The 27,178-nt window shown below is 36.0% G+C and overlaps 1 protein-coding gene across 6 annotated transcripts; it reads left to right on the plus strand.

The window, feature by feature from the left end:
* Positions 1-48: 48 nt before the first annotated feature.
* LOC134841138 (kin of IRRE-like protein 3) lies at positions 49-27,178 on the plus strand. Of its 6 annotated transcripts, none has more exons than XM_063856931.1 (14): positions 49-746; positions 5,161-5,379; positions 5,940-6,098; positions 6,363-6,548; positions 7,686-7,823; positions 10,521-10,688; positions 11,665-11,760; positions 12,151-12,408; positions 12,679-12,832; positions 19,644-19,795; positions 20,231-20,269; positions 21,247-21,366; positions 22,632-22,918; positions 26,048-27,178. In XM_063856931.1, the coding sequence occupies exons 1-14, from the start codon at positions 683-685 to the stop codon at positions 27,167-27,169; spliced, it is 3,162 nt and encodes a 1,053-aa protein (XP_063713001.1). In that variant the 5' UTR covers positions 49-682; the 3' UTR covers positions 27,170-27,178. The 6 variants fall into 6 exon arrangements, with proteins under 6 accessions (XP_063713001.1, XP_063713000.1, XP_063713002.1 ...); XM_063856935.1 differs by lacking the exons at positions 49-746; positions 26,048-27,178 and adding exons at positions 23,273-23,434; positions 23,706-25,065 and having other exon boundaries at positions 4,791-5,379; XM_063856933.1 differs by lacking the exons at positions 49-746; positions 26,048-27,178 and adding exons at positions 23,273-23,434; positions 25,080-25,812 and having other exon boundaries at positions 4,792-5,379.

Here is a 27,178-nt window from a genome sequence, read left to right on the forward strand (position 1 = left end):
TTCTGTGCTCATTGCGTGTTGATTCGTGTTCTTTTCATTCCATTAATCCCTGAAATGTGTGCGGCAGTTATAGCATGATTTTTATACTTGACTAGTTTGTTGATATTTTTTTATGTTTCCGTATTCTTTGTTTTGCTGCTCCCCCTTCCCCTAATTGAAAATAAACAGCCGCTGTTCGCAACTCTCCGTCCACTGTCTTCCTTTATTTTCCAGCCTATTGCGTCGCAGTATTTGCTGAAATACTATGCCGACCGTTTAAATGAGCTAAAGCCAAATAGAGAAATAGAAAATAAAATACTTACGCAACTGACTGAGAGAGTAGAAAGAAATAAAAGTATATCAAATTTATTCAATAAATAAAATAACGCTACTTTACTCCGCTTGTTCCTTCATTATTTTGTTGATTTTTTATTAAAATTTTTTAAACGACGTATTCTCGTTTTTAAGGCTGATTATAACGGCATACAGATACAAACAACCCAGCTACAGCTTGCTATCAAGTTTTCTATAAAACGTAATTTAAAACCCAATAGCTACATAAAATTTAACCCCAAAATTTAAATTTGGATCCAGTTTTTGTATAAAGCTGAAGTTCCAGTAAATTATATCTCAGTTTTCTTACAAATTTAGTTATTTATACCTTTTTATGCTGTGTTCTTGAGGGGTCTTCAGTCGTGGAAAAATGAATGGGGAGTTATCAAAATTAGTTGCCATTATCCAGCTCATATCTTCTCTTCTTCCTCTCGGTAATTATGTGTTGAAAAAATTAATTCAAAAGAGTCATTAGATTTTTTGAGATATATAGTTTAAAAATAACAACCAGAAAGAGTTGCCTCAGAGCAAAATGTTTTTGAGATGATTTTTCAAATTGTTTAATCTAAATGAGTCTGATAGGAACATGTTTTTAAAGTTAAACAGCATTCGGGTACTCTTGTGAGCCAGTTTCTTAGCGTTTTTCTTGATATTTTTTTCGAGACAATTTGTTAATGTTTTTCTGCGTTTACATTCAGGATTTCTTGGCCGGCTACTTTGATTTTGCTCTTGTTTGTGTGTTTTTGAATGTTTTAGAGCATAAAAGGCTAGCTGGAACTTACAAGTAACATCCTGTTCTCGTATTTTTTGGTTAATACCGTAGATTTAAGAAGAGTTCTTATAAGCTGTCATACAACAAAATTAATTATTATGACCGCGTCGCTCTAACTCATCGGAAGGAACTGTGAATTAGCTTGTGTTTTTTTCTTGTTTGATTTTGACTATTTCAAATAAAGCTCGTACGGTTTAACTGTGGTATCATATTAAAGCCCTTCGAAAGGTTACTCAGATTCCAGAAATATCTTAAAGGTTGTCTAATAAAACTTTTCAGACTGAAATGACGCAAAGTTTACGAATGATACTGAACTTTGAATTCAATTCTAATACAATTTACATTAATTTAGCTATAACGGATTCGATGTTTTAGGAGCTTAATACTTTATTCAATTGCCTTTAACTGAAAAAATGAATAGAAACTTTGGCAAAAAAATGATTTTTTTAAAACTTTATCCGATGTCTTATTGATTGCTGGAACGGCTTATGTTTTTTTAGCTAATTGGCGGAAGTTACGGGTTTATTGGGACGCTAATGCGCAGCGTAATGATGTTTGACAAAAATTTTCTAACCAATATTATAAATCAAGAGTTCTTCCGGAAAAGGGTTTTTTTTTTTAAGTTGACCAATTTTTTTTTCATTTACACTTACAAATTTGATATGGTATAGTTCGCTTCTTGTAGGTATCAATGCAATTTTTTAAATCATTTTTAGATAGTCCAGATTTGTCACATTCAAAACTTAAAGCTCTGTTTTAAACAGCTGTATTTTTCATTCCCCCCCCTATTTTTGTTCCGACCATTGAAAAATGGACAGGAACTTTGTATTCGGGTGTGTTTTAGTTTTTTTGTTTTCCTCGGAAAATCAGCTATCAGGAATAATTGTCGGAGTGAGTTGAGTGATATATCATATTAAAGCCCTTTCAGTCGTGATTCGAGCGACATTTTAAAATTTCCCAGTGGCGAGAAAAATAGGTTTGAAATTTTTGATTTTTCGTCTAACTTCGAGCAAGTAAAGCAAGCAAGCTGGCTTAAAATAGCTTATTTATGCTTAATTTAAGCCGTAAAAACTTAATTTCACTCGAATGAAGTTATTTTTTGAATTTCTCGGCGAAATTTTTTAAATGATTTTACAAAAACTGCTGTCCACTTTGCTTTTTTTGTTACTATGGCTGACGAATATGCCTAAGTGTTTTGTTCACATCCTTTTTTATCACACCAAGCAGAAAAAAAAATGACACTAATTTGAAAGAACAACTTGTTTTTGTGTTTTTTAAGACTATGATCGGAGCATTCTGTGCTATTTGCTCAGTAACCGGCTATCCTTGTTTTACAGTAATTTTTGATTGAGTTGAAATGAAAGCTAGATATTTTTTGGGTGATATGTCACAATAGGGGGTAATTTTGAGTGTAATGACGAATATGCCTAAGTGTTTTGTTCACATCCTTTTTTATCACACCAAGCCGGAAAAAAAACGACACTAATTTGAAAGAACAACTTGTTTTTGTGTTTTTTAAGACTATGATCGGAGCATTCTGTGCTATTTGCTCAGTAACCGGCTATCCTTGTTTTACAGTAGTTTTTGATTGAGTTGAAATAAAAGCTAGATATTTTTTGGGTGATATGTTACAATAGGTGGTAATTTTGAGTATAATGCATGTATTAAATTTCAGAACTATAATGCATAATATAGTCATTTCATTTTCAATCAAATGTACTGCTCTTAAGATATTTTTGTAAATACATTACTCTGCCAAATGGAATGCAATTCAAAGATGAAAATTTCGCACTTCCCCAGGTTGACCTCCATAAACCGAAAATAATTATCTTACATTTCCCCACACCGAAAATGCTTATCATACAATTGCCTACATCAAATGTATGGAAAATTGCTAATCATACAATTTTTAAAAACCATTGAAAAAAGATTCGATCTACTTGCTAGAAAATTTGGCTTTTGAAGCAAATTATAATTAATGTGCGAAGTATAACGAAAAGCAATCCAGCTATTGAAATTGAACCTGCCACCTATTGTAATATATCACCATTCTACTCTTTTTGTTTAAACCCTCATGAGTTGGGATTGAAGGTTTGTTTGGTTCAATGTGCCCAAATAGGCAGCATAATGATTGCAAAACAGACTGTTTTCTGAGGCGATTGGATATTTAAGAAAAATTCGAATATCTGATACGGAGTGTTTTACAATGTGCCTCCGCGTTGAGCGTCATAGAATTTGGCAATAAAGCGCGGATAACACAACTGGCAATTCAATTTCTTTGAGACTGGTTGCTGTGCAATGAGCCCGGACTCGTACAACCGGATACTTATCTGCATTTGTCAAAATAAAAAAACTGGAAAAAGTTTACACTTCAAAAACTAAGCACTAACAGCGCATAATTTAGTTGTTTTGCTTAATTTAATCAATTTAATGCTCTCCCTTAAAGTAACTAGCCTAATTGGTATCAGTCATCATTCAGTATCGCAGATCAAACTGATCAAAAAATGAAAACTTCAACCATTTTTTTTCTATAATTTATCCCATTTGACGTTAGTGATGGTACCTGAAATAGCGCGGACAAAACACCCAAATCTGAAGTCACTCAAAATGGTTCAAACAATAATTTATCTTGGAAAGTTTCTAGTATACCAAAATTTTTGCAGCCAACAGTCCAATTAAACAATCACGACATATTTCTTCCATTCTGAAGTTCCAGCACAAAAAAATATTTTTTCAAATAAGCGAATTAATAATTGCGACTTTTGAAGAAGTTTGCAGCGTATATAGTTTTTCGTGAGCCTAATCGAATTCATAAAAATTGTTTAGTCAAAATTGAACCCTTGTGCTGGTTGGGCTCAAACGTTTCGGGTATTTGATCTCCAATAAACGTTGATTCTGAACCTAATTTTTCAAATCCAAGTTGCCATTATGACATTGATCTCAAACAGTTTTTGACAAATGTTAGTGTTCGATGTCATTCATCCTCGGCAGTTGGCAGTTGCGATCAACAATATCGTCAAAGCAGGCTTTTGGCATTTAACGGGGAACCGGACAAATTATAAAGATGGTTTCAGTTTTCTTGAATTCTCAAAAATATCTCAAAAAAATAATAGCGTTTTGTGCTAGTTTTTTCACTTTTACATTAAAAATTAGTCTTAAGTATGTGCTGCTAGCTCAACAGGTTCTCGGGCTGTTTGTTTTTATCTTTTTATCTATTCGCCTTGGGGTGTAGCGACTTGCATGCGTGCCGCTTAGCATGCGCAATTAAAGTAGTCACTTTGATGCGGCATTTAATGAGTACTCTTAACCGTTGATTTAATTCTTTACAGGGTGGTTATTCTTTATTACGAACCATAAGAGATAATTGAAAAGATCTCGTTTTTTTTTCAAATTCAATTTTTCTTTTTTCCTATATTTCTGTCCTGTACATTTTTTTCATTTTATGTTGCGTTACATGAACTTTTGGTCGACTCATCATTTGCGACCAAAAATTAGGTCTAATTATTGCTGCATGGTTCTAGAATCTAGACTCAAAATTATTCAAGTACGCACAAATTTTCAATTAAGCTTGGTTAGGGTCTCGAAGTTGGCAGCCCAATCCACTAATGAAAATGGTTTTAAACAATTACCTGTAAACAAAGTCTGTTCAAAGCCTTGATTGTCGCCTCAATTAACAAAAGTACTCGTTATTGTTTTTTGCTATTCGCTCAAAGCTGACTAATGGTAATTTCGGTACACAGGGGGTAATTTAGAGGATTATTTCCAATTTGGAAATCTCTTTCCTATTCTTCAAATCAGACTTAGGAAAGTACCCCGGAAATAAACACGCGCGTTACTTTACCTTTGAATGAAAAATTAGAGTACCATTAAAATATACAAAAATATCAAAAACACAGTTTTCCGCATTCTGTCAAAATTTACAAAATTTGTGCTATATCTCTTTTTTATTTTCCCGTATTGTATCAATTTAAAAGTTGCCAAAGTCAAAATGTTCGGTGTCGGTTATGACAAATATTTAACTGTTAACTGGAATTGTCTTCTATCTCTGCTAAGTCTCTGTTCGGCTTACTTCTCAGGCGATACAAGCAAGATGTATAACAAACACGAAGTGATCACACGAGCTGCATTCGATAAGCCGATAGTGAAGAAGGACGACAGTGCTCGATTCGTGTGTGAGTACGGGGCTATGTTGCAATTTGGAGAGGGAAGGTACCATGCGGTCATCCAGTTCCCGAATAACAAGAGATATGTCTCAGATTTAATTGCGTATAAACCAGAAGGCGTCTCCGTAGATTGTAAGTAGAACACATCTTGATTTTCTAAAAGCAAAACAATCCTGTTGAAAAACAAATTCGGCTCACTTACGCAATGCAATTTTCCTCTAAGTTTCTGTTTTTTTTTCTTCAGTTTAGTAAGTAAAACATTATCCGAAAATGCAGAATATACTGAAGTACGAATGAGCAGAGCTCCATCAGAGAACTCAAGTCTCTTTAACAAGTGTTTTTTGATACAAAAACTTCAAAAAAATTGGGTGGTTTGGTGATACTTTGGCAAAATGGTACTTGTGTGTTTCACCATATGCGGTATTATTGGATAGTGTTTGCAAGATTCCTTGAGGTCACTACATCCTTGAGGATCCAACATTGATTGAGATATTCTGTTATCAAAAAATACCATCTGCTAAACATTCCCATACAACACACTATGTAAATTTTGTTCGATAACTATGAATAAGTTTTTCATAGTTTGTGTGGGACTGTTTTCCGTTTCGTACATGAGCACGAGTCTTTTACTCGTCAATTAATGCTCCAAATTTTTTGGTCGTTACTTTTTCTGATGTTCGATTGGGTTTCAGTCAACGAGGAGCGGAATTCGTTTGAGGTCAACATACCCCACGCCAAGTTGTCTGATGCAGGGGAGTATTTGTGCAGCTACACGGCAGGAAGTAACGCCCAGTACGACATCAAAGTGGTTGAAGACACGCCAGGCAGAGTGGCGTCTCTAAACGTCATAGGTATAGTAGACCCTTGTCTGATTTTTGCTGTCAGGTTTTAATATCAGGGAGGGTCCCTCATAATGATCCTTTGAAGAGTGCATTCAAAATCATGCAGTTTGTCGTCTTCTGATTTCTTTTATGCTCAGTTTTTTTGAAGCAAATCTAAGATTTCAAAATTTAAGAGATCCAAGATTCTCAATATAAAAATTGAGGTTTTCAAAAAATTTTGGTTATCTGATAATGATCTGTGAATAAATTTCATAGTTTTTTATTGTGTTGCAGTGGGAACTAGTCCCCCCATCATCCGTGGCAGCAGCACCCCCGAGGTGAAGGCGGGGGAGTTACACAACCTCACATGTGAAGTGAGACAGAGTTACCCGCAGGCGGACATAGTGTGGGAGGACGACAAAGGACACTCTCTGAAAATCAATCCCAACATGTACTTCGAGATTAAGACCAAAAAGAACGGTCAGTACGCTTCTGGCTAGTTTTTAATGTAATTACTGTATCTTTTTTGCTAGTTTTTAATGTAATTACTGTACACTTTTTGCTAGTTTATAGTGTAATTACTTTATTTGGACATGCATGATTTTCTCGGTTTGTGATCTGACAACTGATGCCTTGCTCTTGAACAACAAAAAAGAAGCATCATAAAAAAGGCGGAGATACAAACTTGTTCAGATTCGGCCGCGTTTCGCGCAAAAAATTTTGATGCAACCTTTTTTGCATCTAAGGATCGCTTTATGGGTCATGCTTGGACAACGATGCTGTTTGAACAATAGTAGGATTTAGATGTTATTCAGTATTGGATATTTGACGCCCGTGTTTAGGCTCCATGGACACTTGGATATTTCTTTTTGCCTCAGCAATAAAAACCAATACAAATTGAACTGACATTGTTCTAAAGTTTCAATAGATTGTTTGTTTCAGAGCAGTAAAAAACTTTTGTCGGTCAAATTGCAAAAGTAGTGCTTAATATTTGTTCAAGTGACAGATACGAGACGATTGGTACATTAGTAGTATCGTCATTGACTTATAGTATATAGATATGGTATATAGATTCTGATGGAGGGTAGTATGAATTCAGGGTTGTTGTCTTCTTGAGATGGTAGGGATTATGAGAAGTTTGTCATCTCCAGTGCACTTCTGCTTGTCCAGCTGCAGAGAAGATTATCTCTGGTCAATATTAATATCAACATCTCTGGTTATGAGTCATAGACCATGGTTAAGATGCAAGTTGTTTTTAACGTGGAGTATGGAGGCACAAATCAGAACAGGATTATATAATATCAGTTCTTTAGTTTCTGGTATAGTAACAGGAAGTATCTTTTACCGTTGTCTAAATAGGCTAGATTTAGCGAAGATAAAAAACGATAAAAAGAGAAACCCTCGAATTAAATAAAAGGCGATAATGAGACGATAAATAACAACAATAGGTTGAAAATCTATTACGAGACTAATATGAGTAGCGAGTAACATTACTAGACCAGAAGTTTTGATATCTGCTGGTGTTCGATCCACCAATTAGCAAAAATGTTCTTCAAAAAGTGATACTATTGAAATCCAGTGTCGATGATGCAATAACCTGTTGTTTGTGTTGTTTAGAGGATGGTTTAATCTCCACTACGAGTATCATGAGCTTCACTCCTGCGAGGGAAGAGGACAGGAGAGTGTATGTGTGCAAGGCCAAGAATGACGCCGACGTTGCATTCAAAAACGACTCCGTCACACTCAACGTCCGATGTTAGTAGAATTCGAACCTTTTAACAGCCCCTTCGAAATGAAATAGGAACATTCGGTACTAGTCTCAAATTGTGACACCTTAACCGCTGGATTAGCCCATTTTTTGATAATCTTTTCAGTTCAATTTTCAGTTTTCAATTGCGAAACTCAGGGCTTTTTGATTGAGAGATTGTACGGTATTTTTTTTGGTAAGCAATATAGCTTTTTCTGAAACATGGTTGGTTGTAGGTCGATACAATATATAATAATTTTTTTCCAAATTCCTTTCTTTGAACATTAAATTTCTATTCTATCTGAGCTGATTATGTCGACTTCGACTACCTTTTTTCTCTTTTTCTTTTCAAATGGAGTCCGATTAACTGTTTATTATTACTGACCAAGCCAAAAGCAATTAGTCCCCCTCTCCGACCCTTTTCTTATTGTTTCCAGGAGCATCCTTGGAACCCCTAGTCCACATTTTAGACGCTCTTTCCCCTTCCCCCCTTACCTCTAATCTAATCTATGACACTGTAAGGACGGACCACAAAACAACACCTTTGTTCTCTATTTCGAAGGGAGACAACAAGTGATTAGTTCCACTATTTCAATATTTTCCATGGCTTGAAAGTTTATTTAGCTATACGCTGTAATGTAGCGAACTCTTAAAAAAAGATATTATTTTAAAAACAGGTCTATAAATTTTTTTTGAGCACCGCACTAAATAGACTTTGTGTCCTCATACTTTTACTTTTACGGATCTAATTTACGGCCGCTTTAAAATTTGCGTAATATTTTTTCCTCCTTGAAAGCAAAAGTATTATTGTTTTTTTTACTGCCCTGGAAAAAAATCAAATCCCCGTAGCCGCAATCAATTTTAATTAAGTGTTTTTCAAAAAACTTTTAGCTGCAAAATTCATTATGTATAGCAAAGTCAATCAAAATTGATTCGGATTTTTGTGTCTACGACAAATGACTTCACATGACTACAATAAATTTTAAATTTTTTGATCAAAACCCTTTTTAATGTTTATTTTTACAGCGAGTTGCTTCAGATTTTTTTTCAAAAAAAAAATTCTGTCTCCATTGAAACTTGCACCTGCCAAATTTCAAAAGGACGGTTGCTTAGATCATTCAATATTAATTCGTTCACTTGAGAGAGTTCTCTTTCATTCAGTAGGAAACAGTGCCTGGCTGGGAAATTCCCTTTGTCGCAGAAAGTTCTCAGCTTTACTTAATATTTCATAGACTCAGATAATCTTTGCTGCATCGCCGTTTGATATGTATTTTAGCTCCCATTGCATATTTGCACTTGCACTTGTGCAAAATTAAAGGGATGGAAAAGTGATTTGATATGATGTACTGTACAACTGTTTTATTTTTTGTTTTTTTTTTGTTCACAGAGGCAGGCGCGTGACTTCAAAGGAATTGGGGAATTTGTTCAGCACTAAATGGAATAATTTTCCGTTTTCTCGTGTTTATTGCCCGTATGACTTAAAAGTGCCTGGAGATTTTTTGCTGGACTATTTTGTCCTTTTGTTCATTCCTACAATTCCACCTGTCTGTATGCATGCATAATTAGTGAATGATGATGGGATATACAAAGAAGATAGTACGGTTTTTTAAGGGGGACAGAATTGCAAGTGCAACGTATATGATTCCCCATTTTCATCATGAGATTGTATCATGATCATTTTCATGAGCTTACCTGCAGCGAAGGGCAATTAATATTTGAAGTGTTTTTAAATGGAAAAGTTGGTGCGATTTGCATCCTTAAAATAATAGTTGGCTTGTAGTTTTTTATTCATATTCGGATACATGGGTTTATGTTTTAAATAACAACTGTTTATACTTAACTGAACCAATGAGGTTCAAGGTGAACTGTTAATTCGCAATGACCGGATCATTGTGGGACGGTTGCATTGCAAACCAACATTTTATGCAGTACCCCTACATGTAATTTATGACTTTTCATGAAAGTGAAGAATAGCATAACGCTGTCAAGTGTTTTCGAGAGCCTCATTGCAGAACTAGATTGGCCTTGAAGTCTATTTATGTTTTTTGAAGTTTTTAATAAAAACAACAACTGTTCAAGTTCATCCTGGTTGAAAACAGACACACTGTCTAAACCATGACGAATTGTTCATCCTTTTGTTAACAAGTGACATAATTTTTTTATTAATATTTTTCAATAAATTGTGAGTAATTTTTCTTATGTCATTCACATTGGTATCCAGTGGTCTGTTAAACTAGAAAAACAAATGTGGCGTTAGTTTACCAGTATCATTAGCTTCATTGATGTGATGTCAGACTAATTCAGGCTCCAAGTCAAAACTGTGCCTTGTCTGCAGTTTCTGTTTATATCTTGAATTTTCTTAGTTTTAAAATCCTTTTTACCGTACAAAGCTGAGCAATAACTGCAATTTGATGACCCAAAACAAAAAACGAAGGAACTGGAGCTTTTATTATGCGTGAAACCATCTGAAGTTTCGATTGGCAATGACACCAATTTGATTTTGCGTTAAAAACAGTAAGCAAAAAGCATATTTGGTGTCCTAGAAATTCAAGTTATATATTTTTTTAAATGTTGGGCACGCTGGCCATGAATCAGTCACTAAGTACAAGTGGTGCAACTTAGTGATCACAAATCAATTGTCAACCCTTATGTTTCACTATACTTATGAAGTTGAAAGAGTTTGTGAGTGTGAGTGTGTGTTTTAGATGCCCCGATAGTTCACGTGGACATCTCGCCCCAGTTGATTGAGGAGGATTGTGATAGGGTTACTGCAGTGTGCAGGTCGGATGCGAACCCTGAAGTCGGCTCTTTCAGGTGGTATCTGGGACACCAAATGATTGAGAACGAGGAGTCTAACAACCTCATACTCACAGGTAAGTCAGTATCACCTCAATTTCATGTCAAGCAAACAGCCAATCATAAAAGAGGTGTTTTGTTTTTGAGCCTGAAAAAACCTCAGCACTTATTTATCTACTACAAAAACTTTAAAAAGTATATTATTAAAGCAAAGCAGTGCTTCAAATTTGATGGAATTTTTCAATTTATATGGAAGGCTATTTTTAATCAAAAGTTTTTGTTTTGTTACAAAACCAGATTTGAAATTCTTTTGTTGAACAAGAAAATTTTTTCATCTAAGATGCATAAATGAGCTGAAATTCTCCATGAGAGCTGAAATTCTCCGTATGAAGTTGAAAAACAAAGGGCAGAAAAAAGCTTGACTTGGGTTGTGATAGAAAAAAGCACTTGAGCCAATCAGTCTGAGTCTTTGACCCTTCGCAAAAGACGAAGAAACAATTATTAATCTGATCGATCTTTTTCAATGCAATCGGCTTAATTGCAAGTAGATTTATGAATAATGAAACCGGTGTGAACTCCTTTTTATCCCAACTGAACACTTTTCCAGCACCTGAACATAATCTCTCATCCTTTCAGTCTTACAGCTGCTCGTAAAAGCTTTTGTTTTCGCTGTCCAAGATTTTAAAATAAAAAGCTGGAAATTTTGAGTTTCAAAGCAATATGTTTTTGCAAAGAAAAATCTGTTCGTCATAAATTAATATATGGAAATATACAAACAGAAAACAATTTTATGCATGAGCAATCATCTGAAATACTAGCGGAAAGCTTGCAGATAGTATCCGGATTTCAAATAAATTCAATTCTATTACATAGAAATTTCCTATTATTCGAGGTCATATGATAATATTATCCAAAATTGCAAATTTCTCTTATCAATATTAAGTGAAATCTTTGTTGTTGTCTATTTGATGTTTTTCAGTTTTTTTATTGATGTGTTTTGCTTCCCATGGACTTTGAAGTGTTGTTCATTAATTTTGCTGTTGTTTGCTTCAGGGATCAGTGAAGATTCACATAAGGATAGAATGGTCTCCTGTGAAGCGAGAAATGCATATGGCAGCGCAAGAGCCAGTGCGAAACTGAACTTCATTCGTAAGAGCCAACTCACTTCTTTTTAAGACCAATGTGAAGATCTCATGTTTTTCATTTTTCCGTATTAAAAAAACGGTTTAGCAGAAAGCTTTCTAAAAGAGTTTTTCAAGTCATGTTTTTGCGGGGTGAAGGGTGGGCTTAGTGGCTTAAGGTGTTGACCAAGTTATGTGTTTTGCCCTCAAATGAAGTGTATATTGGCGCCTTCAGAAAAATTTTAAAATTGGTTAACCAAAAGCGGATGTCGTAAAATAGCACTAAAGGGGGGAACCTTTGGGTGGTCAGAGAATCAAGCCCCCCCCCCCGTACTCCCACTCAGCTACCGGTAACTGCCACAATGCTTCTTCAACAATTTCTACTTCGTTAAGTGTATTTTTTTTCTAAAATTGACAGGCAAGCCCGAGTTCACAAAGATCCCGAACGAGGAGTACAAAGTGATCATGGGAGACCAGGTGAAGCTGGAGTGTGAAGCGGATGGACATCCTGAGCCCCGGATAGAGTGGCTGAGAGAGGGCTACGACAGGGTGCTCTCCTATGGCCCCACTCTCATTCTGGATAATGCCGGGTTCAGTTCCTCTGGAGTCTATATTTGCAGGGCTGTAGTGACTAATATGTACATCGCAGAGACCACAGCAAAAGTCACAGTGTTTGGTTAGCGCTAGATTTCAAGATATTTGACCCATCGAGCTATCTTAAGTGGATCGAACAAATTTTAAAAACGACTTTTAGATCCCTAAAATCTTGACGTCATTTCAATATAGGAACCTGATATGAACTCACAATATAATGGCATAAGTTTAGGAATGGTAGTAGCAATCTGAAATATTTAATCAAGAAGTAAGTTTATAAACACAATCAAAAAATTTTATGCAGATTTCATAAGCGTCGCAGTCATGCATAAATTAGTTGCTATACTTCCAGGTCCCCCCTCTCTGCTGGCGAACCGGAAGAAGTATAGCAAAGTGGGGTCCATGGCCACGCTGGAGTGCAGTGTGAGCACGCGAGTGACCAAACCCACCAACATGTACTGGAAACACAACGAACTCAAATTCGAGGAGGGCCAATTTGTCAACAAGTGAGTCAGCAACCCATCAGATGTAAATTTCATATAATGTAGTGTCGCAATCAATAAACATTAAGGACAGCGGTAACTCGCAAAGCTTGAAACGCAGTATTGATCTGTAGGAAGCGCTTGCTCCGCTGCGCTGACCTTCGGCACCAGTGATTTAAAATATCTCAAAACTCTCACGGGAATTTAAGTATCACGGTCTAGCAGTTTTGTTTTGGCCAGAGTATGATTTTTCTTGGAAGCAATCTTGTGTTAAAGGAAGCTTCGCTATTAAACAAGCCAGTTTAAATCGATAGTAAAACACAGACAATCTTTAAAAAAAACTCACTTATGGGTTCTTTAGTATTGTGGCTCAAGGAAACAACACTTAATTTCAGCTGCGAGCTCTAGTGTATTGTAATTGGAAGCAAGACTTTTTTGCCCTAAACAAATTTTCTTACAAATCAACAAATTGAAGTTGCTTTATTTTGGAACCTCAACACCTTCAAACCCCCTCCTTTTTGTCGTGTTCTCACTAGCGTGTGCGAAGCTTCGCTACTGTGTTTAACCCAACTCGCAAATGAATGTGTTCATTAAAATTGTTCACTTATTTGGTAGCACGTTTGCTATAATAACTATCTGTAGCATTGGAAATTTCATACCACTTGTTCTCTGCTTTATTTGTGACTAGTGTTTGTGATTCATTAAGCGTCCTTGTCTGAGTGGTTAGTGCGTGAGACTCATATTTTCTAGGTCGCTATTTGTCGGAGATCGAATCCGAGATGTAACCGAATTTTTACTGATTCGAGGCTTATTTCTAATTTTTATTGCACATAATATAGCTGCCTTTGCCGTGTTCTCGCTAGTGTTTGCGAAGCAAAGCCTCGCCTTTGTGTAAAGCTCTTATTGGTCGTGGTTAATATTCCAAAAAATTCATAAGGGTTGTCTCAGTGTCGAAAAAAATGGTCGGAATCTTTTTGATGTTCAGACGAAATTTGCTGCGACTTACCTCGTCAATTTTTATTTTTCTAGAAGCTAATTTTTATTGCATTTTTTCATCCAAGAATTTTCGGCTTAGTGAACACTCGGTGAGCAATACCAAATGCTTAATGAACGCTGGTGGTTATGTTTTGCAACTGTGTTTTCCTCAAATTGAACATATTTGAGACGAGCTTATGAAGCTTCTGTAGATGTAGTTTTTTTAAATATATTTTATACGTAGATTTCCGCCTCATATTCTTTTAGTCAGCTTGGATTGTGCAGGTCTGCTTCGCCTCTATGTTGTTCAGCTCCGCTACGCCTCTTGTCTATCAAAGAGCAATGATAATACACACTCAAATACAAATAAACAACTTTCAACCAGTGGTTTTATCGCCGCTGCTGTTTCACACTTTACCAATCTAGGTTTCAACACACTTTTTATTTCACTTCACACATGTGAAAAGACTGAAGATAGTGCTTTCATCTGGGGCAAAAACTTAACGGGAAATTTTTGCCCGTGGTTATTTTTTCATTTCAAAAGTCGTAAATTGGCCTTCTTGAAGGACGTCTTTTACTGTTTACTGTATAAACTGCGAACTGAAAATCAAATTTAGCGGATTTTGGTCGAGATTGTTGGGCTGCCTAAAAATGAAGAGTCACTGAAAGCTGTCTAAAACATGGTAAATTGTTTCACGCTTTGTTACCTCTAGAACATAAATGCCTTCAGCTTCAGCTGAGATCCAATTCTAGAACCGGATTTGTATTTCAAATAGGGGAAGTTTATACGTAAACAGAGCCTTGTCTTTTTGTAGGCTTCTATTCTAAATCAGGAAAATGTGGGAAATTGGGTTTTATTCAGTTGCGGTATTTTCAGCTGAAACTAAACTCGAAACAGTTTGAAGCACTTAATTCGGACAAGTTTATATTGCTGCATGGACGCGTCAAGCTAGAACTCTTCTCTTAACGGGACAAGGTATATGGTGATAATTTTACTGTTTCTTCTCTCCGGCTGGGATTTGTAAGCGGTGTCACAAATACATGCTAGCAAGTGCAATAAATCGGAATTAGATGCCAAGATAGTTCTTAATCCTCAGGTTTACCTGTCAGAAATTGTGGGAAAACACTAACAAACGCTGGACGAACTGATATTCAGCTATATTTTATTGAGAATTTTCGCCCTTGTTCTAATATTAAGTAGTTAGACTCAAGTGATAAAACTCTAATTTTCAAATTGAGAATGATTCATGCCAATTTAGAACTTTCGAGAAGTGAAGGTAATCTGTTTCAAGTGGAAAACAGGTTTATTTTTATGAAATTTTTCGGTTTTGGTACTTTGGCGCTCTTTTATTACTTTTATTAAATCAGCGTGAAAGTTGAATTGTTTTGTGAAGTTTGAATTTAATATTGGTGACAATTTCATAAATTTAAAAGACAAATGTCAGACATTATTTACAAACGCGGCTACAAAGTATTCAAATATTGATTAAAAAACGAAATTGAAAATTAATTTTTCGTCAGTTGTTAAGAAAGGCAGCTTAATTAGGTCACTTCAATATGAATCAAAATCATAGAGCTTGTAGAATAGTATTTCGTTAAATGTCGAGTTTCCATAAAAAAGTGACTCCTTTTGCCTTCGCTTGCTTGACCGCTTTTCAAAACCATCTGCTTGGAACATGTGTGGGTGAAAAGAAAAAAGTCAAGCTGAAGAGTGTGAATAATTTATGAACTGATCTAGATTTCATCTTGGAATCAGATTCTTGCACATGAACTGTTGCTTATGAAGAAAAAAGATCAATAAAGATCAGATGATTTTGAAGGGTCTTAAAAATTTCAAAATTTGATCACGCCAGAAAAAATATACAGATCGGTAGTTTTGAAAAAAGTTCAAAGGGATTTTTTCCTTAAAATGTTTCCAAATTTTTTTGAATGACAAAATGGTACTCGTGTTCAAGTTGGAAATTTTGAAGACTTTGATCTTTGATGTTCAAGTTTTAGAACTTGAATACTTTGTATATATTACTTTGAAATTCTAATTTTTTACCATCATAAATGAAATATCTGTATTCTAGTTAGCCAGTATGATTTAGATCAATCGAATTATCCTCCAAGTTTCCTATAAAGGAAAAAACGGATTAGGCTAGGTGCGCTGATACAATCAATACAATCTATTCAAATACGAAGACTTTTTATCCCTCGGCGTGCATGCATGTATTAATCCAGGAGTAGGAGATAAAAATAACAAAAGAAATATTCACGCCGGGAATTTGTCAAAGCGACTTCCTGGGCTTAATTACATAATTAGAGTAAATTCCATCATACTAAATGAAATTATTGAAGACGGGCCTGTTAAAAAATGAACTGCCATGCATAAATATGAATCAAAATCAATGTGTCCAATTAATGGAATCTCGTAAAAAATATTTTTTAAACCAAAATTTTTTGAATGTTTTTATAATTACTTTTGCTATTTTGTTTGTATAAATTATTTCATGTTCGTGCATAAAATATTAACTGTGTTAAGCAAAATTTGACAGATTTATCAAAGAAACTGAACAAAATTGAACGCCTGTACAATAACAGTCAGCATGTAACATATTACTCATTCATTTCCCATTATTTGTTTATTCATGTCTAGTCATGTGATTTTTTGAGTGAAAAAACGAGGGAAATGAGCTCTTGATTATTTTATTGGATTTCATTGCAATTCGAGCTCTTATACTTGTCCGCTCGACCATAAAACAACAAAGACTCCTTCTTCTTAAAGTAGGATTTTCCCCTAAAATGGGCGTCATGGCGAGCTTAGTAAATCCTACACACAATTTTAAAACAGCCAGCTCAATTGAGCCATGTGGTCTGGCATGGAAAAATAAACAGCGGTTGAGATTTTTGTTTTTGTTTGAAGTTTTGCTCTTTTTCCGAATTGAATCTCAGTTTTGGCACAAAAATGAAATATTGGCTTTGCACATTTTGACCCTTGGTCGCAGGAAGATTTTTGATTTCTCGCAATTACCGAAATTTAGTTTAAATAACGCGTGATACAGAACAAAAAAATCTACAGAGTAAAGGAATTTTTGCGATAAAAGCAAGAATAAACCAAGGGTAGCTGGATGCTGTGCATTGAAAGTTAAGTCATGCAGAAATTATATGAAAGTGGAAAGAACCAATTTGAGTTTTTTTGGAAATCGAATTTTTTCAAAAAATATATATATGGTTGAAATGCAGCTCATTACCCAAGCAAGCTTTCGATTGTAGTGTTCGGTCAGTCACCGAATTTCTGTTTTTTTTGCTCGTATAAATTCCTGAAAAAATATAATCATAATAAGATGTAAGATAAATGAACTATAAGATTTCAAAATTTCAGTTTTTTTATTCTATATATTTATTTTATAGATTGAATATACAGGTGATTTTATAGGTTGAATTACCGGATCAAGTTAACATCCTCCCCCCCCCCCCCCCTCCTAATAGACCAAATTAAGATCCTCCACCCCAGCGCTTAAATTAAATTAAATTTGCTACGCGCTGCATGTAAAACGCTCGATTCTGATTGGCTGAAAATTCCCAACTTAGAACTAAGTTAACATCCTCCCCGCTAAACGTGTTTAGGGGGGAGGATGTTAACTTGGTCCGAATTACCTTCTGCGCTTGCTCAAGTTGGTGCTCATTCAATGATAAGTTATCTATATTGTTGGTTTTTTGCACAACTTACTAAACAAATTTATCATAGTTCACTAACTTAATTCCTCAATTTGCATAAATTTGCATTCGTTTTGTCCGCTTTTTTGGTGGCCAGTGTTTGGAAGGCAGCATAATAATATGGCATTATGACAATGCATTAGACTCTTAATCTGTCAGTCGAAGGTTTGAATTCTATATGCGGCAATTTTTTTTCCTTTGTAAAGCTCTTTTTTTTCATTTTTTACAAAAGTTCTTTTTTGCTTAAGTATTTAAATAGATCTTCTCAAATATTTCTTCACCTTTGCGAGAGCAAGTGTATTGAAACTGAATCTAGGGTTTTCCCCGTGAACTCAGCAGTTCATTCCCAGCTAGACAGACTTGCTCAGCAAAAGAAATTATTCGAGCATCTTTGATTTCAAATACCTCCTCTATTTGAAATTCAAATTCAGGCTACATTCTAAAAATAACAATTCCGCTTTTGCATAGTTTTTTTTCTGCATATTTTTTTGCATATATTATATCGGCTTATTTACTTCATATTGCTGTCTAGACAATGCCTAAAATCTGCTGCTTTATTTTATTCAAACTTGAGTATTTTTCCAATATTTTCTTTTAAGTTTTCAGATTTATATATTTTTCCTTGTCTTTGAAGATCTCAAATTTCGTCTTTCATTTGATAAAAACGGACAGTGCTCTGTAACCCAATTGGGTTCGTTAACTGCCCCCTCACTTTTTCTGATGCTTCATATTCAAATTCTCGTTGTATGCATATTTACCATTAACAATGAGAAATAAATTCTTCTTTCTTTCTCTTTCGTTCGCATGATAATGTATTTTATTTTAACACAGATTTTCATTCAGACATTATTTAAAGCTCAAGTTTTATGACTTTGGCTTTTTTTCGGCTCAACTAGCGACTACTTTACGAAATGCCGGTTTCTTACTGCTTCTAAAAAATTTTCAAGCTAATTTTTCACTTGATTTTGTTTTTTTTACCTAGTTTTCTCAAAATATGTTTCGTTCGAGGCAAATTGTGATTTGAAATTTTTGAGAGATCCAGTTTTTCCTTTTTTTTCAACTTAGTGACTGTCATCATATTTTGTCGACTAGTTTACCGTGCTAGTGTGAATCGCAAGTGGTCTGAAGCTTCGCTTCGCCTCTGTTTATGACGTCTGTTTTTTGAATCCAAATGACGCCCACTTGGTTTTTAATACGATAACTCATTTAAACTCCTTGGCGAAAAAAAACTCTCTACCTCTACGCCATAGTTCCTTACAGCTTCGTAAAGGAACAAGTTAGTTTATTCACACGCCTATTTTTGAAGAGGGCATCTAAGCAATTGACGTGGCACATGCATTAAACTCAGGTCTTTCTTAACCATATCCAATGTTTCAAAACATTTTTTGCCAACTGTAGTTTTTAAAGATTTTATGAGACGTTCAGGATAAAATTTTTTAAAGTTTATATGATCTGTCCGTAAGTGGTACCATTTGGGTCACAAGCAGGGGCGGATCTAGGATTTTCTCGAGGGGGGGGGGGCGGATTTTCGAAAAATTTTCCAAAATTTTGACGACCTTTTTTTTTTTTTAGGTCGACCAAATTGATTTTCCGAGCTCTCCCAAAGCACTGTTTTGCGCATATTTTGGTAAAATTTTCTGCGCCGCAGGCAAATTTTTGAAAAAACAGTCAAAAAAGCCGTTTTTGGGCACTTTTTGAAAAATTTTGACAAAAAAATTGCGTTTTTTTTGGCGCGCGCTCCCCCTCAAAGTTAGTATATATTGGCGCCGAAGGCGCCTTTAGAAAAATTTTAGGGTCGGTCCGCCAAAAATGGATTTCTGAAAAAGTATCAAGGGGGGACCCTTTGGGTCGGCAGGGGGTCGAATCCCTGAGGGGGGGGCGTCCGCCCCCCCCCCCCCCTAAATCCGCCCCTGGTCACAAGTACTTTGAGTCAAAAATATGAAAAAAAAAATTAAGTTGGAAATGTCACTCGAATGATCTTCTTATGAGTCTTTCCCAGTATAGTCCCATTCGAAATCTAGCTCCCCCACATAATACTTAAGTGACGGTGTGGTGGGGTTTTATTTTTTTTGCTACGAGGCTGTGCGGAGGGGCTATAATGGAAAAGATTGCTTCGTTTGACAATCATGACACCCTAAATGACGTTGATGTTGTTCTTCAGATACATAGTGGAGAAGCGTGAGTTGAATGACAGCTGGACTCTGTTGCTCACCATTCTGGACTTGAAAGAGGAGAACTTCGGGGATTACAACTGCACTGTGTTCAACCACGCCGGAAACGACACCGCCACTGTCTCACTCATGCAGTCCATGTGTAAGTATGAACAAAAAACTGAAAAAAAACTTCAGAAATATAAATTGAAGTTAATAAAAAAAATAAACTTAATAGTCTTAATGTTTACATGTTTTTGGGTGGTAGTATGGATAAACATGTTGAACAGAATGATTGATTAGGATTCAGATGAATCAGTTGTTTAAATCATTTTAAAATATTTTTGTGCTGAATTTAGCAATCATCAATTCGTTGTAATAAATTACAAAATCAAAGTTGATAAAATATAGAATAGAAAAGATTAGAAACAAAAACTGAATTAAGTATAGTTGCTGTTCATATAAAAAGCTTTAAAAATGTTTAAAAAATGCTAGCTTTTCACTGGTTGGTTAAAGTTTTCCCTGCTATTAACATCAATTTAGTTCATTGAATTCGCCCTAATCAAACTAAAAGTGAAATGGGAGTTTGAATTTTCAGCTGCAGGAAGTAGTTACCCAACGAACAAAATAGCGTCTGGTAAGAAAAAACAGAAACCGCTTAGAAAACCAAATATCGAACAAAACGTAAACAAAAAACGCGTCTAACTTGGAAGTTTTAGAAGTTTATATTGCATAGAATTATAACTGGTTTCTTAAATGTTGTTCCATTAATCGATCTGCTTTTCGTGACGACTGTTGTACACTAACATTCTTAGCTGCTTCATACTTCTATCCAATAGGCTGGTGATAGGTCTTTTCAATTGTTCTTTCATCTAAGCTGAATTTCACAGGGGCGGATCTAAATTTTTTTCCCGGGATAGGGGATTTTCATTTTTGTGAAAATTAGTCGACCTTTTTTTTAGGTCGACCATATTTAGTTTTTAAGATCTATTAAATCACGATAAAGATCCTATTTCGATTAAGAAAAAATTTGCGCTGCAGGTGGTTTTTTACAGAAACAGGCAAAAAAACTCTTTGGGGAGTTTTGAGCAAAAAAAATGCGCGCTCGCCCTCCAAATTTGTACATATTGGCGCCAAAGGCACATTTAGAAAATTTTTAGGGTCTGTCAGCTCAAAAAGGCGTTCTAAAATAGTACCAAAAGGGGTCACTTCGGGCGTTCGCTTCTGTCGTGTTTAGGATTCTATTCGAATTTCTTGAAACTTTGTATCATGATGATTGAGTATTGAGTGAATACGGCTAAAAAAATTGAAAATATCCTGATTTGGTTTTCGACGCATTTGAAATACGCGTGGAAGTTATTGTTTGCAGTGAAATAAGGTTGTGTAAAAAAAACTAGAACATCAAAAAGCTTTTGAACGCTTTGTCTTATTTTTTAGTTGTTCGGTTTCATACATCATTTCAGTGCACTTTCAAGTTAGGCAAGTTTTACATCACTTGTTTGGTGATGAAACGTTTGATATATGTGGCACTAGAGAATACAATGCAAGACATAGTTTCCAGAATGGAATGTGTTAGTCAATTTGCAGTTGCTGATTGTGATGTAATTGTTTCAGTGGTTCCGCAAGATGAGATGTCCATTATCATTATGGGCAGTTGTGTGGCGGGGGCTCTGCTGGTGTTGCTGTTCGCCATCGTCATTGCTCTCATCTGTTACTGTCAACAGAGTCCAAAAGGTCAGTCAAAGTCAATTGCAGAACCTCGTCTAATTGGTTACATAATACTCACTTATTCTCTCTCGCACACGGAGATGAATGAGGTTAAAGCGTCTTGTGATTTCGATTCAATCGAATTTTAATCGGAATTTTTGAGATTAAAAATAATAAACCGTGGAAAAAATTGAATTTGTAATTGAACTTTTTGGGCAAAAACCGAGCAGCTATAAAGTTAGTCAATGGTTTATACACACCTTCTCACTTGTAAAATGATCGACAACTATCTACCCTTGAATTCTCGTTACAAGCCATGTGGCAGTAGGAAACAATGAAGTACTTCAACAATTCTAAAAATCCTTCTGAAATTGGCCCAACGGCTTCGAACCAATATTCAACCTCAAAAGCAGTTTTCCTCTGTATACTTCGAATTTAAACGGCGGTACAGTCTGGTCTGCAATTAAAAAGATTACCTACCCAAGAAGCCTCTCCCTTGAAGCCTCGCTATAAGCAGCTACCGACCAGCAATCCCAGAAATCCTTTCGTTTACGTTTTTCTTAAGCGTTTTCATGATACGCAGCGGGCGAGCTTGCTACGTTTTATCAACTTTGGGATCTTCTAGGACGGTTTGGATTAAATAAATCGGGGAATATCAGCAATTTAAGGCGAATTAACCTCACTCATGATAAACATGCTCGGTACAGTCTTGATTTCGTATTAGCTCTGAAGTTTTGAACGCTCAACGAACTCATGATAAACATGCTCGGTACATTCCTGATTTCGAATTAGCTCTGAAGTTTTGAGCGCTCAAAGCACTGCTTTTTTGGGATCTAAATTTTAATTGCTCTCTGAAAACAAAATGAAAACTATCAAATTTGGTTTATTAAGAGTCATTTGACACTTTTTAATAGAAGCAGATTTCGATTGGAAACAGTTACCTATCATTGACAATGGTCTTGCATTTGATTTATAGTATACTAATCAGAACTTGGAACGTGTTTTGAATTCTGAAACAAGCAAAACTTTAGGAGGATTCATGTCTTGACAGTTTCTTAAAAGCAATCCTTACCAAATTGTTTTGATTTCGGCCTGGTCACCTCTTACTGCGTCACTTGCTTATAAAACAGTACTCTAGTTCAAATAAATTTGTGTTTTCAAACAGAGGTTCAAACGCATTCATTGCTGAATAAAACAAAATTTGAACTTATTTAATGTTGTCTGCGTTTTTCTGTTGATTTATTGTCTCATATTTGCTAATCGCATCTGTGTAATTTATTTTATTTTTACAGGAGGAAAACATCAGGCTGTCAACCAGAAGCCCCCCGATTTGCCCCCCTCATATCGACTGAACGTGAGTTCTCCCTCTCACCACATAATGAACCAACACTTGCCCCCCTCCCAAATGCAGATGCAACAGGACTACGTAGACATGGACGGCATGCTGATGAACGGGGGCTCAGGCACTCCCCCTCCCCCGCCCCAAATGTACCCGACCATGGTGGCCAACCAGAGGAATGGGGGCTCGTTCTTCGGAAGCAGGGCAGATGACATCAACAGCATAGATGACGGATGCAAGGTAACATTAACTTCATGTGATTCTTTTGAAAGTTATGTTATTTAGATTTATTGAAAGTTATCGTTCAAGCTATTTTGTTGATTAAAATAGCATTATTTTTCTCAACTATTTCCTAAATAAATGTATTTTTTTTGGATAAAATTGGCCTTTCCGTGTTTTTCTATCAAAAGAAGTTCAAAAAGACGTAAGTGTTAACTCGAAATTGTTAGCTTGCTGATTCTGACTAATTAACTTAAGAGTAAATCTAACGGATTTTTTAAATTTAACAACTAACTTTGCATTTAAGACTGAAATAAGTTGCATCAGGTGTTTTGAATGGTGTGCAATTTGTTAAGACAATTCGCTTACTTGCAGAGTTCTTCTCAAACGATATATGGGGCGCCAGGCATGTGGCGTGAGTTCGAACCTCAGCCTCCGCCCAACTTTTTACTACACAGCTGTGCTCCGCAGTACATTTACCCTCCGTTCTACCGGGGTGCAAATAAAGTACCCGGCGTTGGGGGCAATTTTAGAAAGGTAAAGTGGTTGTAGCATTCACTTTGAAAACAGATGCAGATATCAGTCCAATTTTTCTCATTTTTCGGGTTTTTTTTTAATTAACGATTATCAATTAACTCAATTAAGTCATTTTATAGACTCATATAGGTTAAATAGGCGCAAAACCGGGAAGATGTTAAAAATTGTTTAGTTGTAGTTTGTTTTGCTGGTGAATACTTTTGGCATCTGCTGTGAGATTTCAAGATTTATGTCGGAAACTTCTATCAGTTTGTTGTTTTCTTCTCTACAGAGTGCTGACCACACAGAGATTCCACCTTTTTGGTAAATCACTTCCACTCATTCTGATCACGCTTGGTAATAGGAAAAGAACTTCTGTGGCTCTTAGCTCTACGAAATGATAATTAGCGTCTGTTTTTGTTTATATTTCCGGCCGATTTCTGTCACCTTCCTTCTCCTTGTTCCTTATTGATCCATCTTTCCTTAGCTTTCCCAGTTTATGTTAATTAGTATATTAATAGTTACGTTTGGGATTAGCAAGCGTTATCAAACCGGAATATTGACTTTTTTCGTGTTGACAACTAGTTTAACAGAATCACTTGAATCATTTTACCTTTGGTTTATAAGAAATCAATAGTCAGATATTAATTCGACAATGAGGCGAAGAGCTAACGCACCTGTCTATAAAACAATAGGTCAAACCGAATCTGGCCAGGTTCGAATCCGGCCGGACCTGTTTTTTTTTGCAAGCGGAAAATTGTCCGCGCGTCCAAAAATCTTTGTCGGACTTCTGTTTGTCTGCTTTTTTGGTAGGCTTAGTTACCGTAGCATCAGATCTATCTAAAATTTTGGCTTTTTAACTCCAACTAAAAATATATCAGCGCATTCCGGTTTTGGGCAACTAATTGAGTTCCAAGAAGTTTGCCTATTTTTTTTGCTATTTTTTGATTTTTTTTTCATACTGTTAATTAAAAGTTTTTGGAAGTTGTTTTCCTTATAAGTTCAAGGAGTACTCTGAGCATTTGGTGCAGTGGTAACACCCATGCTTGAGACAAAAAATCCCAGAAGTTCGATTCCAGTCGGGACCTGTTTTTTTGTGGAAACTAAAAATTTTCGTGCCTGCTAATTTTCGTGCCTGATAATTTTCGTCGTTTTGGGTCCCGAAGAAAGGTTCAGTTTCTTTTAGCATATTGAAAGCTTTTTGTAATGTTTCTAATGGGGCAGGTAATTTTGTTCCAGGATTTTTTTGTCCTTTAAAAAAAAATTGCTGGTAATCATAGTCATTCATTATTGTATCGCAAGTTGTTCGAAACTCCGCTTCGCCTCTTGTATTAAAATATTTTTACGATGCGTCTATATTGTACCTTAACACTAGGTAATATAAGTGCGATTGAAATTGCTCAGATTTTCTGTCTTGTCCATTATTTCTTTGTATCGAACTTCTCAAAGAGGCTAATTTTTTTCTAAAAACTGTTTTGGGTATGTGAAATTTGAATAAAGTTCTTCAACACAACATTTCAACAACATCGACGTGAATGGTAATGTAACAAAATTAACTCTTGCACCTTTGCAACACTTATACATAGTTTACTTCACTGTTGGTTTGCACTAGTTAGTAGTGGGAAGAATATTAACTTTTTAGTTATTGCTTGCGTTTGTGTTCTAGACTAACTATCCAGTTTTTTACCCAACCATATCTTCCACATCCAACAGAAACAGCGGAGGATTTCCGGCTCCCCCCACCCCGCCCGTCTTCAACCCCATGCCTCCCCATATGCCCGCAGTATTCAGCCCTGCAATCTTGGCGTCCCAACGAAGCTATGGAAACGGGTCTCAACGAAGTATTTCCCCGACTGTGCCCATTTACTCGACGACTAATTACGCACCATCTCCGACAGACAGCAACGGCGCTTTTTTCAGGTCCAACTCACAGAGTTCCCGACCTCTTCTGAACTCAGACTCCAGTTCGAATGCGACTCAGCCGATATATCAGCCCAGTGTCCAGTTCTAAAACTGCTACCCTTTAAAACGCCATAGAATCTGTTAGGCTTGGTTACCAATCGGATATTTGGGTCTATCTGAACGAGCTTTTATGAGCGTGAACAAAAATGAAGTTTGGAGCGACTACCAATTTTGAAGAACGCTCAGAAACTAGAATTAGTTTTAGAATGATTGATGTGGATGTGATCACGCCTTAGTTTGAACAAAACTCACAGCCTGCTTTCAAAACTAACCTGATGGCATTAACCTTAACCTTTGGAAGCTTTTTGAACTGCCGCTCTACAATCGAACTTCTAAGCCTTAATTTAAAACACTTAATTTATTCTAATTAGTTTAATTTATTTCCTATATGCTTTCTGAAACACTTTAAATGCCTCAATTTTGAAAGAAAATTTCTATTAGAGCTTAAAAAAATCAGCTTAAAAATTAGAGCTTAAAAAAATTGAGGCAAACAGTGTTATTTTTTTGTAAAAGCTTTCTCCTTTTCAAGAGTGAAGCTCATTTTATTCTTCATTTAAATGTACTTTTTTGTAAATTTGTCAGTGGATGTAGTTCTCTTTAAATTTTCATTCCATTTGTGATATAATTTAATGTTTGAGTTATTTATTTGTTTTTTTTTTGGAACTTGTTCAGAATATGTTCACAATCACCTCAGACGAAGCCATTGGACCTGAGGTTCCGAAACGCGATTGGATTCTGACAGGGTCCAGTATCCTTAATGAACTCATGAACCAAAACAACCCTCCCCAAATTTCGAATGGCCTTCTGTCACCGAATAGTCTAAACCCTTCCTGTGATTCGTCTTTCTCTCAAAACAACAACAACTTCCGATCGTACAAACTTAATTCTTCCGAACATGAATCGAGTGAAAACGGAGATGTTCCGAATGCAGGTTTGCACAGCCCTTCCGGTTTTCAAAATCCAATTGAAAATAGAGACTTCCAAATAGTTTCGGAACACCCGCAAAATATGGAAAATATGTACGATTCGACAGTAAACATGCAATTTATGAAGCAACCTCGCAAAAACTCGATACCTAATAGTTTTCTGAATAATGTTGGACGGAAAAATAGTTTCGGCACTAATTTTCCAACTTACAAAACGCCCGTTTTGCAATCAACGATGTCACTCGACATTTCAAGTCAGGGACACCATCCGTCGACTCTTAGAGGCCGTAGTCACGCTGGTTCAGTCGAACTTTCGACCTTCAAACCAGGAACGCCTGAACATCGAAATCAATTTCCGAGTGCAAAATTACGCAACGGGAATCCAATCTCCCCACTTTGGAATGCAGCCTCAGAAACATTTGCGTATGCTCCGACACCGACCAATCAAAAAAGATCATTTCCTAACTCGGCAATGCAACCTGCTTATTACAGTTTGAACAATTCGAATCAAAGTTTCACTTTTGGGTACAACTCTTTTGGGAGTCGCAATGGTGAAGTGTCTCCCGCTCATACCCACAGTCCTATTTCGCCTAGCGGGTCATCTACCGGGACTCTAACTAGGAGCACTCAATCGAAACTCAACGTCATCAAAAGGATCCCAGTGCTTCCCAACAACAACGGGGAGATCCCTCCAAACATGAGCTACCAGAGCCTAAACAGGTCTCCAATGGGAAGAGTTCGCTACACTCCTAGGAACGTTCGTTTTATAGACTTGCCAAAACTAGATGCAAATACGGCTAACAATAACGTGCAAGTTGGAAGTGGTACTCTAACAAGGAAAAACAAAAAAAGTGATATTGGTCAATAAATTTGAATT

Source organism: Symsagittifera roscoffensis, chromosome 3 (genome assembly GCF_963678635.1).
Source record: "Symsagittifera roscoffensis chromosome 3, txSymRosc1.1, whole genome shotgun sequence".
In the NCBI taxonomy this organism is placed as follows: domain Eukaryota; kingdom Metazoa; phylum Xenacoelomorpha; order Acoela; family Convolutidae; genus Symsagittifera; species Symsagittifera roscoffensis.

Excerpts from the sequence above, each read along its gene's own strand:
- LOC134841138 (XM_063856930.1), top strand. The coding sequence starts at position 5,073 with ATGTTCGGTGTCGGTTATGACAAATATTTAACTGTTAACTGGAATTGT. Across the intron at positions 6,549-7,685 it reads GATTAAGACCAAAAAGAACG|AGGATGGTTTAATCTCCACT; the intron begins GTCAGTACGCTT and ends TGTGTTGTTTAG. Across the intron at positions 7,824-10,520 it reads CGTCACACTCAACGTCCGAT|ATGCCCCGATAGTTCACGTG; the intron begins GTTAGTAGAATT and ends TGTGTGTTTTAG.